General features: G+C 40.6%; 1 protein-coding gene across 9 annotated transcripts in view; it reads right to left on the bottom strand.

Moving 5' to 3' along the window:
- Positions 1 to 14,940, bottom strand: part of LOC109434390 (maestro heat-like repeat-containing protein family member 1) — a 50,908-nt gene that overhangs the window by 22,871 nt on the left and 13,097 nt on the right. For 8 of the 9 annotated variants that reach the window (XR_016022658.1, XR_016022655.1, XR_016022659.1 and 5 more), the window contains 5 exons: positions 14,630 to 14,782; positions 13,852 to 13,974; positions 13,383 to 13,462; positions 12,665 to 12,800; positions 11,054 to 11,143 (listed from right to left, as the gene is read on the bottom strand). Coding sequence is in view for 2 of the 9 variants with exons in the window: in XM_088801472.1 (XP_088657598.1) it covers positions 11,054 to 11,143; positions 12,665 to 12,800; positions 13,383 to 13,462; positions 13,852 to 13,974; positions 14,630 to 14,782 (582 nt within the window). In the remaining 7 variants the exon portion in view is untranslated. The remainder of the gene's footprint in view (positions 1 to 11,053; positions 11,144 to 12,664; positions 12,801 to 13,382; positions 13,463 to 13,851; positions 13,975 to 14,629; positions 14,783 to 14,940) is intronic. The other variant, XR_016022656.1, reaches the window with a different exon arrangement.

Below are 14,940 nucleotides of genomic sequence, written 5' to 3'. Positions count from 1 at the left end.
ACCAAAACCCATAGAAGAATGATTAGACACTGTGGCCTGAACTCAACTAGGTCAATTGCCTGTTAAAATGAAAAAAATCAAAATATTATGTAGTATTTAAATAAGACCCAGAGACTCATAATATTCATAACGTCCAGGATACAATCCAAAGTTACTCCACTTACGAAGGACAAGAAAAAGTCAACTCATATGGGAAAACACAATCAACAGGTGCCAATACTGAGATGACACAGATGTTATAATTATCTGATAAAGATTTTTAAGGTAGCTATTATACAAATGCCCCCCCCAAAACAATCATGAACACACTTAAGTCAGTGCAAAACAAAACATACAAACAAAAACAAACAAAAAAGAAAACATCAGCAAAGAAATAGAAGATATAAAGAAGTAATATATAAAATTGCAAAACTGAAAAACACAATAACTGAAATTTTAAAAAATCACTGGGTAAGCTCAGTAGAAAACTGGCGATGTCAGAGGAAAGAGTCAGTGAACTTGAAGTGAGACCAACAAAATTTATCCAATCGGAACAACAGAGAAGAAAAAAATACTGAAAATAAACATAACCTCAGGGACCTGTGGGACAGTGCCAAATTGTTCAATATTCATGTAATTGGCATTCCAGAGGGAAATCAGAAAGTGTAATAATGAAAAATATTTGAATAAATAATGGTTGAAAACTTCCCAAATTTGGTGAAAGACAAAATAGATATTTTGAGAAGCTTAGTGATCCCAAACAGGATAAATCCTAAGAAATCCACTTGCAGACACATCAAAATGGAATTTTTGAACACTAAAGACAGAGAACAAAAGTCTTGAAAGTGACCAGAGGAAATGAAACATTACCTTTAGAAAAACAATGATCTAAATGTGTGTTTATTTCTCATCAGAAAGAAAGAATTGGAGTCATATTTGTTAAGTGCTGAAATTAAAACACTATTAACCTAGAATTTGTGTCCAGTGGGGGATAGAGGTGGAAATCCTTGGAAATAAAGGTGAAATAAAGACATTATCAGGTGAAGGAAACTAAGAAAATTCATTGCTAGCACTGATTAAAAAAGAGAAATGAGAGCAAAAGGAAACTTGGAACATAAGGATTGAACAGAAATGGTAAATATCTCAGTAAATATCCAGACTATTCTTTTTTAATATTTTTTTCTCAATTACAGTTGACATACAATATTATATTAGTTTCAGGTGTACCACATAGTGATTAGATATTTATATAACTTACGAAGTGATCACCCTGAAATCTACTACCCACCTGACACCACACATGTTTAATACAATATTGTTGACTATATTATTTTTGTTATATTTTACATCCCCATGACTATTTTGTAACTATGAATTTGTACATCTTAATCCTTTCCCCCTTTTTCCCCCAACCCACAACCTCCCTCCCAGCTGGCAACCATCAAAATGTTCTCTGTATCTATGAGTTTGTTTCTGGTTTTCCATTTGTTTGTTTACTTTGTTCTTTAGAGTCCACATATAAGTGAAATCATATGGGATATGTCTTTCTCAATCTGATTTACTCCACTCAGCACAATACCCTCTAGGTCCATCCATGTTATTGCAAATGGCAATATTCCATTCTATTTTATGGCTGAGTAATAGTCCATTGTACATATGTAGCACCTCTTCATATGTCCATCCATTGATGGACACCCAGGCTCACTCCATATCTTGACTATTGTAATAATGCTGCAATGAACATATGGATGCACATGTCCCTTTGAAGTAGTGTTTTGGGTTTCTTCAGATAAATACCCAGAAGTGGGATTACTGGGTCCTTCTTTGTCTCTTGTTATAGCCTTTGTTTTAAAGTCTGTTTTGTCTGGTATAAGTACTTCTACTCCAGATTTTTTTGTTTGTTAGTTTCCATTTTTAAGAAATATCTTTTTCTGTTCCTTTACTTTTAGTGTGTGTGGCTTTTGATCTAAAGTGGGTCTCTTGAAGGCAGCATTTGCAGGGTCTTTTTTCTTATCCATTCTGCCACGCTATGTCTTCTGATTGGACCATTTAATCCATTTACATTGAAAGTAATTTTTGATAGATATGTAATTATTGCCATTTTATTATTCATATTTTGAATCTTCTCTTTTTCTTTCTTTCCTTCCTTTTTTCCTTTCTTCCTTCCTTCTTTCCTTCTTTCTTTTTTCTTTTGTCTTCCTAAAGAAGTCCTTCTAACATTTCTTGTAATTCTGGTTTTGTAGTGATGAACTCCTTTAGATTTTTCTTGTCTGGGAAGCTCTTCATCTATACTTTAATTCTAAATGATAGCTTAGCTGGGTATAGTAATCTTGGTTGTAGGTTCTCGCTTTTCATCACTTTGAATATTTCCTGCCACTCACTTCTGGCTGGCAAAGTTTCTGTTGAGAAATCAGCTGACAGTCTTATGGGAGCTCCCTTGTAGGTAACTGACTGTTTTTCTCTTGCTGCTTTTAAGATTCTTTGTCTTCAACCTTTGGCATTTTAATTATGATGTGTCTTGGTGTGGACCTCTTTGGTTTCATCTTGTTTGGGACTCTCTGCACTCTCTGTGTTTGCATGTCTATTTCTTTCACCAGGTTATGGAAGTTTTCAGTCATTATTTCTTCAAATATGTTTTCAATTTCCCGCTTTTTCTCTTCTCCTTCTGGTACCCCTATGATGGGAATGTTGGTATGCTTGATGTTGTCCCAGAAGCCCCTTAAACTATCTTCATTTTTTTGGATTCTTTTTTCTTTTTCTATTCTGACTGGGTGTTTTCTGCTGTCCTTATCTCCTAAATCAATGATTTGATCCTCTGCTTTATCTAATCTAGTGTTAATACTCTGATGTATTTTTCATTTCAATTATTGCATTCTTTATTTCTGACTAGTTCTTTTTTATGTTTCCTGTCTCCATTTTTATGTTTCCTATCTCTCTGTTAAAGTTCCCACTGAGTTCATGTACTCTTCCCATAAGTTCATTGAGCATCTCTAAAACCAGTGTTTGGAACTCTGTGTCTGGTAGATTGCTTGTCTCCATTTCATTCAGTTCTTCTTCTGGAGCTTTGTTCTGTTCTTTCATTTGGGACATGTTTCTTTGTCTCCTCATTTTGGCTGCCTCCCTATATTTGTTTCTATGTATTAGGTAGGGCTGCTATGTCTCCCAGTCTTAGTGGAATGGCCTTATGTAGTAGGTGTCCTGTGGGGTCCAGAGGTGCAGTCTCCATAGTCCCCTGAACCGGGTGCTCCAGGTATGTCCCTTGTGTGAGTTAGGTTTGCCCTCCTGTTGTAGTTGATCCTTAGTTGCTGCTTGCACATCAATGTTAGAGGTTCACTGTCAGGCTGATTGGTTGTGAGGACTAGCCGTGACTACAGTGGGGAAGCTGTTGTTCAGGGGCTGGCCCTATGGATCAGGACTCACTTTACCAGGGCTCTAGTGCTTTCTCAGTTTGCCCTTTGGGTGTGTCACTCACAGAGGCAGATGGTGGCACTCTGGCTGGCTCTGAAACCAGCCACTGGGCATGCCACCCTGAGGATTCCTGGGCAGGTTCCCGCCATAGGCCAACTTGAGCCACACCCTGTGTCCTGCCTGGGACTATCTGTCATGAGAAACAAAGTAATCTGCTGGTGGCAGCCACCTGTGCTGGGCTTGGAGGTACCTGGTAGAAGCCAAGCCTCAACCGAGGCCAGCTGCCACTAATGCGTGGCTTGGGGCTGCTCAGCCAGAGGTACAGGACATGCTGAAGCCAGATGTTGTTTGTTTGGGTTTTGTGAACGTTCGAGATAATTTAGGAAAGTTCACAGCATGAGCCAAGAAAGGTCATTTGTACAGAAAAACCAACAGAAGAGACTAGGGTGAGTCCGCAGTTGGGTGGGGTAGGGTCTCAGGGAGTCACCAGGGCAGCATGCATGGTGTTAGCCAGGTTGATGGAGACAGCCTCCTGTGTCTGCACACCAGGAGTGGGGAGAGCTCAACAAACAAATAATGGCTTCTCCCAGCATTTTTATCCAAGAGTAAGCTGTCCTCCATCTCTTGCCCTGAAACCAGACAATAAAGTTCCTCCTTGTATGTCCCTGGTGCCTTTAAAGCTGCTGCCCCAGCACTGGAACTCAGAGCAAGTGAGTCCACCAGTGAGTAAGTCTATGTGCAGGCCCTTTAAGAAAACACCTGGGACTGCAGCCACCCTGGTCTCACTCAGCCACAATACCCACTGGTTTTCACAGCCAGAAGTTGTGGGGACTTCTCTTCCCAGCACTGGAACCCTAAGCTGGGGAGCTGCTGTGGAGCTGGGGCCCCTCACTCCTCCAGGGGCACCTCTGTGGCTGAGATATCCCTCCTGATTTTCAACTTCCACATGTAAGTGTGAGACCAGCCTATTCTGCATCTCCATCCATCCTACCAGTCTCAAGGTGGCTTCTTCTGTATGTCGTAGGACTTAGTTGTAGGACTCCTGTTCAGTTAGACTTCAGGTGCTTCTCAATGTTGGTTATTTTGTAGATTAGTTGTAATTTTAAAGTGGTCATGAGAGGAGGCAAGCATATTGTTACCTGCTCTTCCATCTTGACCAGAAATCCTAATAGACAATTCTTTTATTGCAATCTGGGAAATATGTTAGGTGGCTCAAAGCAAATGTAAAATTTTCTGATGGGGGTTTAAATGTATGTAAATGTAATATGTAAGACAACTATGGCATAAAAAGGGGAGTAAATAAAGGGGTCTATATGGTAATAAAGTTTCTACATTCCACTTGGAGTGGTAAAATGTTGATTCTAAATATGCTGTAAAGAGTATGTATACTGTAATCCCTACAGCAACTGCTACAAAAACTATGCAAAGAGATATCTTCAAAAACACAAATAGAGGGGCAGACGGGTGGTTCAGTTGGTTAGAGTGAGAGCTCTGGGCAATGGGGCTGCTGATTTGATTCCCACATGGGCCAGCAAGCTGCGCCCTTGGCAGCTAGTCAATGAACTGCAGCTGAGCTCCCAGGTGACCAGATGGCTCAGTTGGTTGGAGTGCTGTGCTCTTAACCACAAGGTTGCCAGTTCGACTCCTGCAAGGGATGGTGGGCTGCTCCCCTTGCAACTAAGATTGAACACGGCACCTTGAGCTGAGCTGCCACTGAGCTCCTGGGATGGCTCAGTTGGTTGGATCGCCGGCTCTCAACCATAAGGTTGCCGGTTCGACTCCCGCAAGGAATGGTGAGCTGTGCCCCCTGCAACTAAAAATGGCAACTGGACCTGGAGCTGAGCTGTGCCCTCCACAACTAAGATTGAAAGGACAACAACTTGACTTGGATGGAGCTGATGAGTCCTGGGAAAAACACACCACTGTTCCCAGAATTGAAAAAAAAAAGTCCTGGAAAATACACACTGTTCCCCAACAAAGTCCTGTTAAAAACAACAACACACAAATAGGCAAACTAAAACATAATATTAAAAACATGAAAATAACCCAAAGGTGGTAAGAAAGAAGAAACTGAGAAACAAAATGAGAGAAAAACAGAACACAAGTAACAAAGTGGTAAATCTAAACCATATCATAATTTCATTAAATGTAAAAGGTCTAAACATACCAATTAAAAGACAAATTGCGGGCCGGCCCGGTGGCTCAGGCGGTTAGAGCTCCATGCTCCTAACTCTGAAGGCTGCCGGTTCGATTCCCACATGGGCCAGTGGGCTCTCAACCACAAGGTTGCCAGTTCAATCCCTCGAGTCCTGCAAGGGATGGTGGGCTCTGCCCCCTGCAACTAAGATTGAACACGGCACCTTGAGCTGAGCTGCCGCTGAGATCCTGGATGGCTCAGTTGGTTGGAGCATGTCCTCTCAACCACAAGGTTGCCAGTTCGACTCCCGCAAGGGATGGTGGGCTGTGCCCCCTGCAACTAGCAACGGCAACTGGACCTGGAGCTGAGCTGCGCCCTCCACAACTAAGACTGAAAGAACAACAACTTGAAGCTGAACAGAACCCTCCACAACTAAGCTTGAAAGGACAACAACTTGACTTGGAGAAAAAGTCCTGGAAGTGCACACTGTTCCCCAATAAAGTCCTGTTCCCCTTCCCCAATTAAAAAAAAAAAAAAAAAAAAAAAGACAAATTGCCAGAAAGGATTTTTTTAAATGAGTATACTGAATGATTTTTTAAATGACCAACTGTATGCTGTCTACAAGAAACTCACTTCATATAATATTAATATGTTAAAAGTGAAAGGATGGATAAAGACATATCATGCAAACACTCGTAAAAAGGAAGCTATGGTGGCTAAATTAATAACAGAAAAAGAAGACTTCAGAGCAAAGAATTTACCAGAGATAAAGAGGATATTTCATGTGATAAAAAGAACAATTTACCAAGAAGATATGAAAATCCTAAATGTATATGTGCTTAACAACAGAGCTTCAAACTATGTGAAACAAAAACTGAGAGAACTGAAAAGAAAAATAGATAAATCCTCAGTATAGTTGGAGGTTTCAACATTCCTCTCTCAGTATTCAATATAATTAGCAAATAGAAAATCAGTAAAGATACAGCAGAACTGATTGACACCATCAACTGGCATTTTAGCACAGTTGATCCAACAAAAGCAATTAGGCTATATCTTGCTTTATAAAATAAAACCTTTAGAAATTTTAAAACTTGAAATCATAAAAAGTATGTTCTCTGATCATAATGGAATTGGACTAGAAACTAATAACTGAAAGAAAATTCTTCAAACATTTGGAAATTGAGCAACACATTTCTAAATAATCCATTGGCCAAAGAGGACATCTTAAGAGAAATTATAAAACAGTTTGAAACGAATGATAATAAAAATGCAATACATTAAAATGTATGGGATACAGCTAAAGTAGTGCCTAGAGGGAAATTTGTAGCACTAAATGTTTATATTAGAAAAGGAGAAAGGTCTCAAGTCAATGATATAAGTTTCCACTAAAAAAAAAAAAAATAGAAAAAGTGAAATAAATACAAAGCAAGCAGAAGGAAGAAAATACTACAGATAATAGCAAAAATCAATAAAATTGAAACATAGAGAAAAATATGAAAAGAATGAATAGAGGAAAATAATAAAACAAAAAGTTGGTTCTTTCTGAAGATCAATAAAATTGATAAACCTCTAAAAAGACTGACAAAGAAAAAGACACAAGAATGAAAAAAAAAATTATGCAGACATTAAAAGCATAATAAGGGAATACTACAAACAACTCTGACTCATATAAATTCACCAATTTAGATAAAATGGACATAGACCAATTTTTCAAAAACTAAAAAACTCAGCTAGGATGAAACAGATAGCTTAAATAGTCCTATAACTATTTTTTTTTTATATTGAACGTATAGATTAAAAAAACCTTCCAAAAAAAAAAAATCTCCAGATCAAGGTGGTATCAATGGTGATTCCTACCAAAAACTTAAAAATGCAATAACATTAATTGTATTCAGTCTTTCCTGTGAGATAGAAGGAGCACTTCCTAACTAATTTTATGAGGCAATATTAACCTGATACCAAAATCAGACAAAAACAACAAAAAAAGAAAACGATAAGTCAATATCCCTCATGAACATAGACACAAAAATCCTCAACAAAATGTTAGCAAATTAAATAATACAAAATATAAAAAGAATAATACATCACAACCAAGTGGAGTTTATTCTGGGAATGCAAGACTGCTTCACTATTTGAAAATCAATGTAATATGACATATTAATAGTCCAAAGAAGAAAATCAATGTCATCATATTAATTGAGACAGAAAGTGTTTTATAGAATTCAACATCTATTCCTATTCAAAATTCTCAGCAAACTAGGAATAAAAGCAAACTGCTTAATCTGATAAATGGCACCTACAAAAAGCCTATAGTAGACATCTTACTTAGTATAAGACTGAATAACTTCCCCAAGACAAGGATGTCTACTTTCATCACTCCTATTTAACAGCGTACTGGAAGTCCTAGCCAGTGCAATAGCCATGAAAATTAGAGAAAAGTTAAAACATTAGAAAGGAAGAAATAAAATGGTCCCTATTTGCAAACAAATTAGTTTCTACATAGAAAATTCCAAGGAATCCACATACCACCCCCAAAAGTCCTAGATGTCATACAAGGTCAACATGCAAAACTCAGTTGAATTTCTATATTCTAGCAATGAATAATTGGAAAGCAAAAAATTGTTAAATAATTGCATTGATAATATCGTCAAAAATGAAATACTTAGATATATACAGGATCTGGATGCTGAAAACTACAAAATGCCGATGAACAAAATCAAAGAAGATCTAATCAATAAAGAGACATAACATGATCATGGATTAGAAGACTCAACATAATAAAGATTTCAATTCTTCCCACGTAAAGCTATAGATTTAATGCAACTCCATAAAAACCCCAGAGGACGATTCATAGATATGGACAACTTGGTTCTAAATTTATACGCAAAAGTAAAAAAAAAAATAAATAAAGGAATTACACTATATAATTTTAAGACTTTACTAAAGCTAAAAAAGTCAAGATAGTGTGGTATTGGTGAAGAGATAGACACAGAGACCAGTGGAACAGAGAATAGAGTCCAGAAATAGATCCACACAAATACAGCCAACTGATTCTGACAAAGGCATAAAGGATAGTATTGGAACAACTGAACTTTCATATACAAAAAAATTGAACCTCAACCTAAAGCTTATACATTACAAAAATTAAATCAAAATGGATCACAGTTTTAAATGTAAAATCAAACAGCTTTCAGAAGAAAACATAGGAAAAAATATTCAGGATCTAATTCTTAGATATGACACCAAAATCATGGTTCATAAAAGAAAAAAATCATAAAATGGACTTCATCAAATTTTAGAACTTTTTTTTCTTTAAAGAACACTGTCAAGAGAAAGAAAAGACAAGCTACACATTGGGTGAAAACACTTGCAAATTATAGATCTAACAAAGAGACTTGTGACCATTAAACCTGGTGAATGAAAGAAGCCGATCTCATAAAAAGTTACATACTATATGATTCCATGTATATTACTCATGGAACATCTTCAAAATGACAAAACTATAGAGACGGAGAAGAGATTAGTTGTCCACAGGGAACAGAAACAAGGGGGGAAGAGGTGTGACTATAAAAAGGGGTAGTACAAGAGAATTTCTCTTGGTGAGGGAATATTCTATATCATCACGGTGGTGGTGATGGTTACACAATTCTATAAAAGAGATCACATTGCATAGACCACACACACAAATGAGTGCGTGTAAAAACTGGTGAAAACTGAATAGTCTGTAGTCTTACAATAGTGTTTCATCATCAGCCCCCTGGTTTGAGAGTGTACTACTTTATATAAGATGTCACCATCAGGGGAAGCTGAGCAAAGGGTTCCAGGGGTGCTAGCTACTAGTTTTGCAGCTCCCTGTGAATCTCCAATCATTTCAAATTCAAAAGTTAAGAAGAAAATTAGCAGAAAAATAATTGGAAACAGCCCAGTGTGCCTCCATAGGGGACTGATTGAATAAACTATAGCACATGCACACAATGTATGAAACCATAAAAAAATAAGGAATATACCTGTGAACTGATGTGGGTAAGTGAAAAAAGCAAGGTCCAGAGCACTGGATAGAATGTGCTACCTACTGTGTAAGAAAGGAAGGGAAGTAAGAATATACCATAAACAGTTTGGCTTATTTTTACAATAAGAAAAACAGGAAGGACAAACCAGAGTGAATGAAAATGGTTATCTATAGGGGTGAGTAGGAATGAGGTTTAGAGGATCAGGATGGGAGCAAGAATTCTCTGAGTAAAACTTTATATAGTTTTAAGTTTTTAATTATGTAAATCTTTACATAATCAAGCTCTTGAATTAAATCAAAGAAAGGAAGCCCTAAAATTGAACACAAATAAGTTTAAATTATATCAATTTGATAATATAATCACACAGGAAAGAATTATTTCAAGTAACTTTTGAACACAATACTTTGACTACAGTCATTAGTTATCTGTATTCTGACAACAAAAGGAACTGCAAAAATATCTCAAATTTCATGTGGTAATTGGGGAACAGGATTTCCGGAGAAGACCAAAGTATCACAGTAACATTAGAATAAAGTAAATCAAGTCAATAAAAAGACAAATAATTTTAAAATGGGCAAATTGTTTGAACCTGTACCTTCCTTCTTTGAGCCAAGCACTTTATAAACATCTCATTCACTTATCAAAATGGCTGTATTCACTAGGTATTATTGTCATTCCATTTTCCAGGAGAAAACTGAAACAAACGGAAATTAAATAATTTCCCAAGGCCGCACAGCTAATAGCAGAGGCAAAATCTGGAACTGTAGTGTATGGAACTCCAGAACCCATGCTTTTAACTTTTAACTAGTATGGATTTTTTAACTAGGAGCAGAGAGAAACTGAGAGAGGAGCTGATCGCAGTGATGGCTAAAGTGGAAGAAGGAAGAGGGAAATTTTCTCCTCCAAAGGGAAGACGAACGTTATTTGAATCCTAGCCTTTATCATCCTTTCCCTAAAAGCTCTGCTCCCGACCTTCATCATCAGTTCTACTTCTTAGTTGGCCCCTAAACTGTTCTCCTGCCCTGTTCCCAACTGTACTGGATTGGTAGTGTCCCCCAAAAATCATGTCCACCCAGAACCTCAGCATGAGACCTTGTTTGCAAATAGGGTCTTTGCAGATGAATTCAAGTTAAGGTGAGCTCATACTGGATTCAGGTGGACCCTAACCCAATGAAAACACACACACACACACACACACACACACACACACACACACACACACACACAACCCAGAAAGGAAGAATGCCCTGTGAAAATCAATGGAGGCAGAAACTGGAACGTGTCTACAAGTCATTCGCGATGTTGCCAGGAACCTCCAGAAGCTAGGAGAGACCCATGGAACAGATTCTCCTTCAGATCTTCCAGTAGGAACCAACTGAGCTGATACCTTGATTTTGGATTTCTAGCCTTTATGAGTGTGAAAGAAAGTTTTTCTGTTGTTTGAAGCCATTTGTGGTACTTCATTACGGCAGCCATAGGAAATGAATACGCCAACTTTCAGGGGCTCCTTCCCACTGACCTCCAAGCAGTTCTGGATCCGAGTGGGCATTTCAACAATAAGTGCCTCCATTAGCCTTCGGAGGGATTGCAGGGTCTCCCTGAACAGATCCTGATGGGAGAAGAGGGACTCAAAGAATTGCCAAGCTATCAGCCCCCACCCTCCTTCTAAACTCTTCTCGGAACTCTGGCTCTCCCAGGAAGCCTTCCTTAAGAAATCCCGCCCCAGAAGAGTTCCCCTACATTTTAGGCTCTACTTGCCCACCATTGACTTGCACAAATTCCTCTACTGTTTCCACCAGAACCAAATGTCTGTCAGTTTGTCCTGGTGAACTGAGAGTTCCCTGACAACATAGCTACCCTGCCCTTCCCCCAACCCCCCCCCGCCCCACCCGCCCCGTCCCCACTCCCGATTTGAGCTTAACTGGGACCCTGCTCCCAGTGGGTACAGCTTCGGTCAGCAGCCGTGACTGAGGTGCTGGCTGGCTCCAGAGAGGGAAGAGGACTGACCTGGCAGGGTAACTGATTCCCAAAAGTTAGGACAGCAGATTTCTCCCTCTGGCCCCATAGGAAACCAAGTAGCCTTGCCCCAAACCTTAGAAAGAAAGTAGGTGATCGGCCAAGGAGTGCTCCTAAAGTTAGGGGCCCGCTCTGAGAACCAAAGCAACGTTTGTGACAGTTCCGGACTAAAACTGACCAGGAAGGGGAAAGAAAAAGAAAGAGTTTTCCTTTTGAATAAAGAACCCAAAGGAAATCTACCTCACAGTAAAGCTATTCTTACTGGGGCAGTTAGAATTCTCAGCCTGCCCCAAACGTGGGAAAATCCTGTCAAAATACCCTCCCCACCCTAAACAGATTCACACTGAGGAAGTCTCATGGGGATACAATGACAGGAAACCCACCTCAGCCCTTTCTGTGTGTACCAGTCCTTCCCTCAAACCATAAATAAATATGAACTGAAAAAGAAGCCTCTCCAGGTATCTAATAAAAAGAAAACCCTGATGAACAGACCAACTGACCTTAAAGAAAATCAAACTAATTCAGTAAGTAGCAGAACCATTTATTTAAAAAAAATTCTTATTAATATCCTAAAAAAAAAAATAAAGTCAAGGGACTATGGCATCAATAAAACAAGAACCAGTCAAGACAAAGGAGTAATCACAGAACATGAAAGAATTCCTAGGAATTAAGCATAGGAAATGTACATTAAAAATTGAATCCCTCTTCTCTCCCCAAGGAAACGCTGTAGGGCTTGTAAGAAATGGACTCTCGTTCCTGGGGCTCCCTGACTTTATTTACCTATGAGCCTTTAGTAAAATCAGGTTTGAAGCTTCCCATCTGGTTTCAATTGTACAACAGTTATAAAGGGAAGGATTGAGTGCCTGCCTTTGGGCCAGAATATTAAAGTGGTGACAGTGGTAATCAAGGAGTGCCTCTAAGGAGGAACTGGATCTCAGGAGTCGAGTGCAGACTGCACGACCTAGCAACCCCTTCTTCACAGGAAGTCCTCCTTCCAATGATTTTGTTTTTATTAAAGACAGAAGATTCTTACCTAAAACTGCCAAGCTTATACTTCTCATCCCCTTAAAAAAATAAATCAAACCAAAGAGACAAATATCAAGGAGTTAATTACCACATAGGCCTGGGTCTCCTTGGGACTGGGTGCCTCCTTTTGCAAAACATCTGTGGGTGGCAGGCAGAGCACACTCTTGCAGCTCGTTCGGAGCAGCTCTATTCTTTCTTCTACCTCTAGGAGGGGCCTGAGCTTCCTAAGATCCAGGGAGGAGCAGAAGTGTAAGCAGACATGGTGCCCAGGAATAACAGCTGAGAAAGGTACAGCGAGATGGTGGAGAAGGAGAGACGGGGGGAGCAAGAAAGAACATACCAGAAATTAGGGTAATGAAAGAGGAAAGGGAGGAAACAGTGACAAGAGGTGAAAAAGCCAAGAAGATGGAAAGAGAGGAGCTAAGGGAAAGAGAACAGCACGACTCTTACAGGAAAGGGTACTGATAATTTGGGGTGATATATTACTTTGTGGCTCCCCAGAGGTTGGGAGGGAATGGGGAATCGGTGACGGAAATGGAGGTGCCTACTCAGGGATGGCCCTGAAAGCAAAAGGAAGCCTGGGGCAGAAATGACAGCAAGTTTCTCCGGAGATGGGAGAGGCAGGTGCTCTGAAAATCCCATCCAAAAAAAACCTTGGCAAAAGGAAGTGGCAGACATCGTCCAGTAAATGTCTACTACTCCCCTATAATAGAAGCAGAAGCAGAAAAATAAGAGGTGGGTGGGACTGGGGAATAAAGAGCTGAAATACACCGTGGCAGGGCAGAGAGGGGACGGCATGTTGTTACCTGAAGTCAGTGACAATGCTCATTGCCTTTTGCCGAATGGAGCTGGAGATGAAGTTCAATGGCTCCACCTTGATTAGCTCCTAACACACACACACACACACACACACACACACACACACACACACACACACAGACCGAAGACCAAGAGGATGGTGAACATATTTTTCTTGCCAGCTTCCACCTCCTCCCACTCCAGGCTGTGCGCATAAGAAGGTGGAACCTAGAACTTTCCGGGGCTCCCGAAGACTCTGAGGACAGCACCTCTCCTGTACGCCAAACCATACCTTCCCCACTGTATCCAGCACTACCTTGAGGACAGGAAAGGGAACACTAACGCAGGAAAAGGACACTGAAAATTCTGGACGTCTATCCACCAGGCCGAGCCTAGAGGTGCTACCAATGGTTTCCACGAGAACCCAACCTCCCTCCTCTCTGCATTCTCACCTCTGTGCTCCTGAGAGGTACTTACCCTCATCAAGGTTACAATTTCTAGCTTGTGGGGGAACTGGAGCCGAAAGTTCACGTTCTGGCTGCTCAGGGGGTGTGTCAGTGTGGTCAGGGCATTCAGGAAATCCAGCTTCAGATTCTTATCCTGAATGAACCAGATGCTCAGAGACCTCCAAGGCGGGAACGATCCGGGGCCAGGGCACACTGTGTACACGAAGTCTGGGGCACGAGGGGCTAGGCCTCCTGCAGCCTTCCCGCTGAGGGCAACCCAGGCCACTCCTCTAATCAACCCCTCCTAGAGTCCCCCTCTTATAACTCCTAAATTAGGATAGGTCTAGCTTCCTTGTCCCTCAAGGTATTGTCTTGCCCCTGAATAAGTTCTACCCAATGGGAAGGGCTTCTTCTCCCACCCCGGGGGATACACGCTCTGCACAAATAGCAAAGGCAGGAAAATACTACGGGGTTCCCCTTACCTTCCCCAAATGCTTCTTCCTAGGAATGTTAGGGAATTTAGGTTTTACTCATCCCTTCATCGGAGATAGCATGTGACATTGCATGCCAGCAGGAAAGGAGACACTTTTCCCCAGACCTAAAATTACTGTGCTGTCCTCCTGGGGCCAGTGAGAATCGGAGAATCGTAGGGTGGCAGGGTTAAGTGAGAGGACTGAAATGTGGGAGAGGAAGTAACTCTCCTAGCCCCACCCCCTGATATCCCTTCAAGGCCAGGCATCTGTTCTTGAAGGGGAAAGGAAGAGAAGGCAGGGCTGGGATGTTGGAGAAGCAGAATAAGCAGGAAGTACCTTTTCCACAATGCAGTCACGATAGTGTTGCAGGGTCAAGGCCAGGATGGCATCTAAATGCATGAAGATGGCCCCATTGCTCACTAAGATAATCTTGCTATAGCTTAAGTAGATGGTGTTACAGACCAGCCCCCACTCCCTTTGCTGATGTTCCTGTAGAGAGAAGGGGGAAATTTGCCTTCTCCTCACCTTATCTTCCTTGCCTGATGGGGTGTTGGAGGTTCAGAGAGGACCAGGTTTCCCAGAGGGTGCAGAGGGGAAGATACAGTTGTGGAATGGTGAGCAGTTGGCAAGGGCGGGGGGAGGGTGCA

This window comes from Rhinolophus sinicus, chromosome 1 (assembly GCF_057876585.1).
Source record: "Rhinolophus sinicus isolate RSI-liver-muscle chromosome 1, RSI-T2T, whole genome shotgun sequence".
Lineage (NCBI taxonomy): Eukaryota > Metazoa > Chordata > Mammalia > Chiroptera > Rhinolophidae > Rhinolophus > Rhinolophus sinicus.
This window is presented reverse-complemented; position numbering and strand designations above follow the sequence as displayed.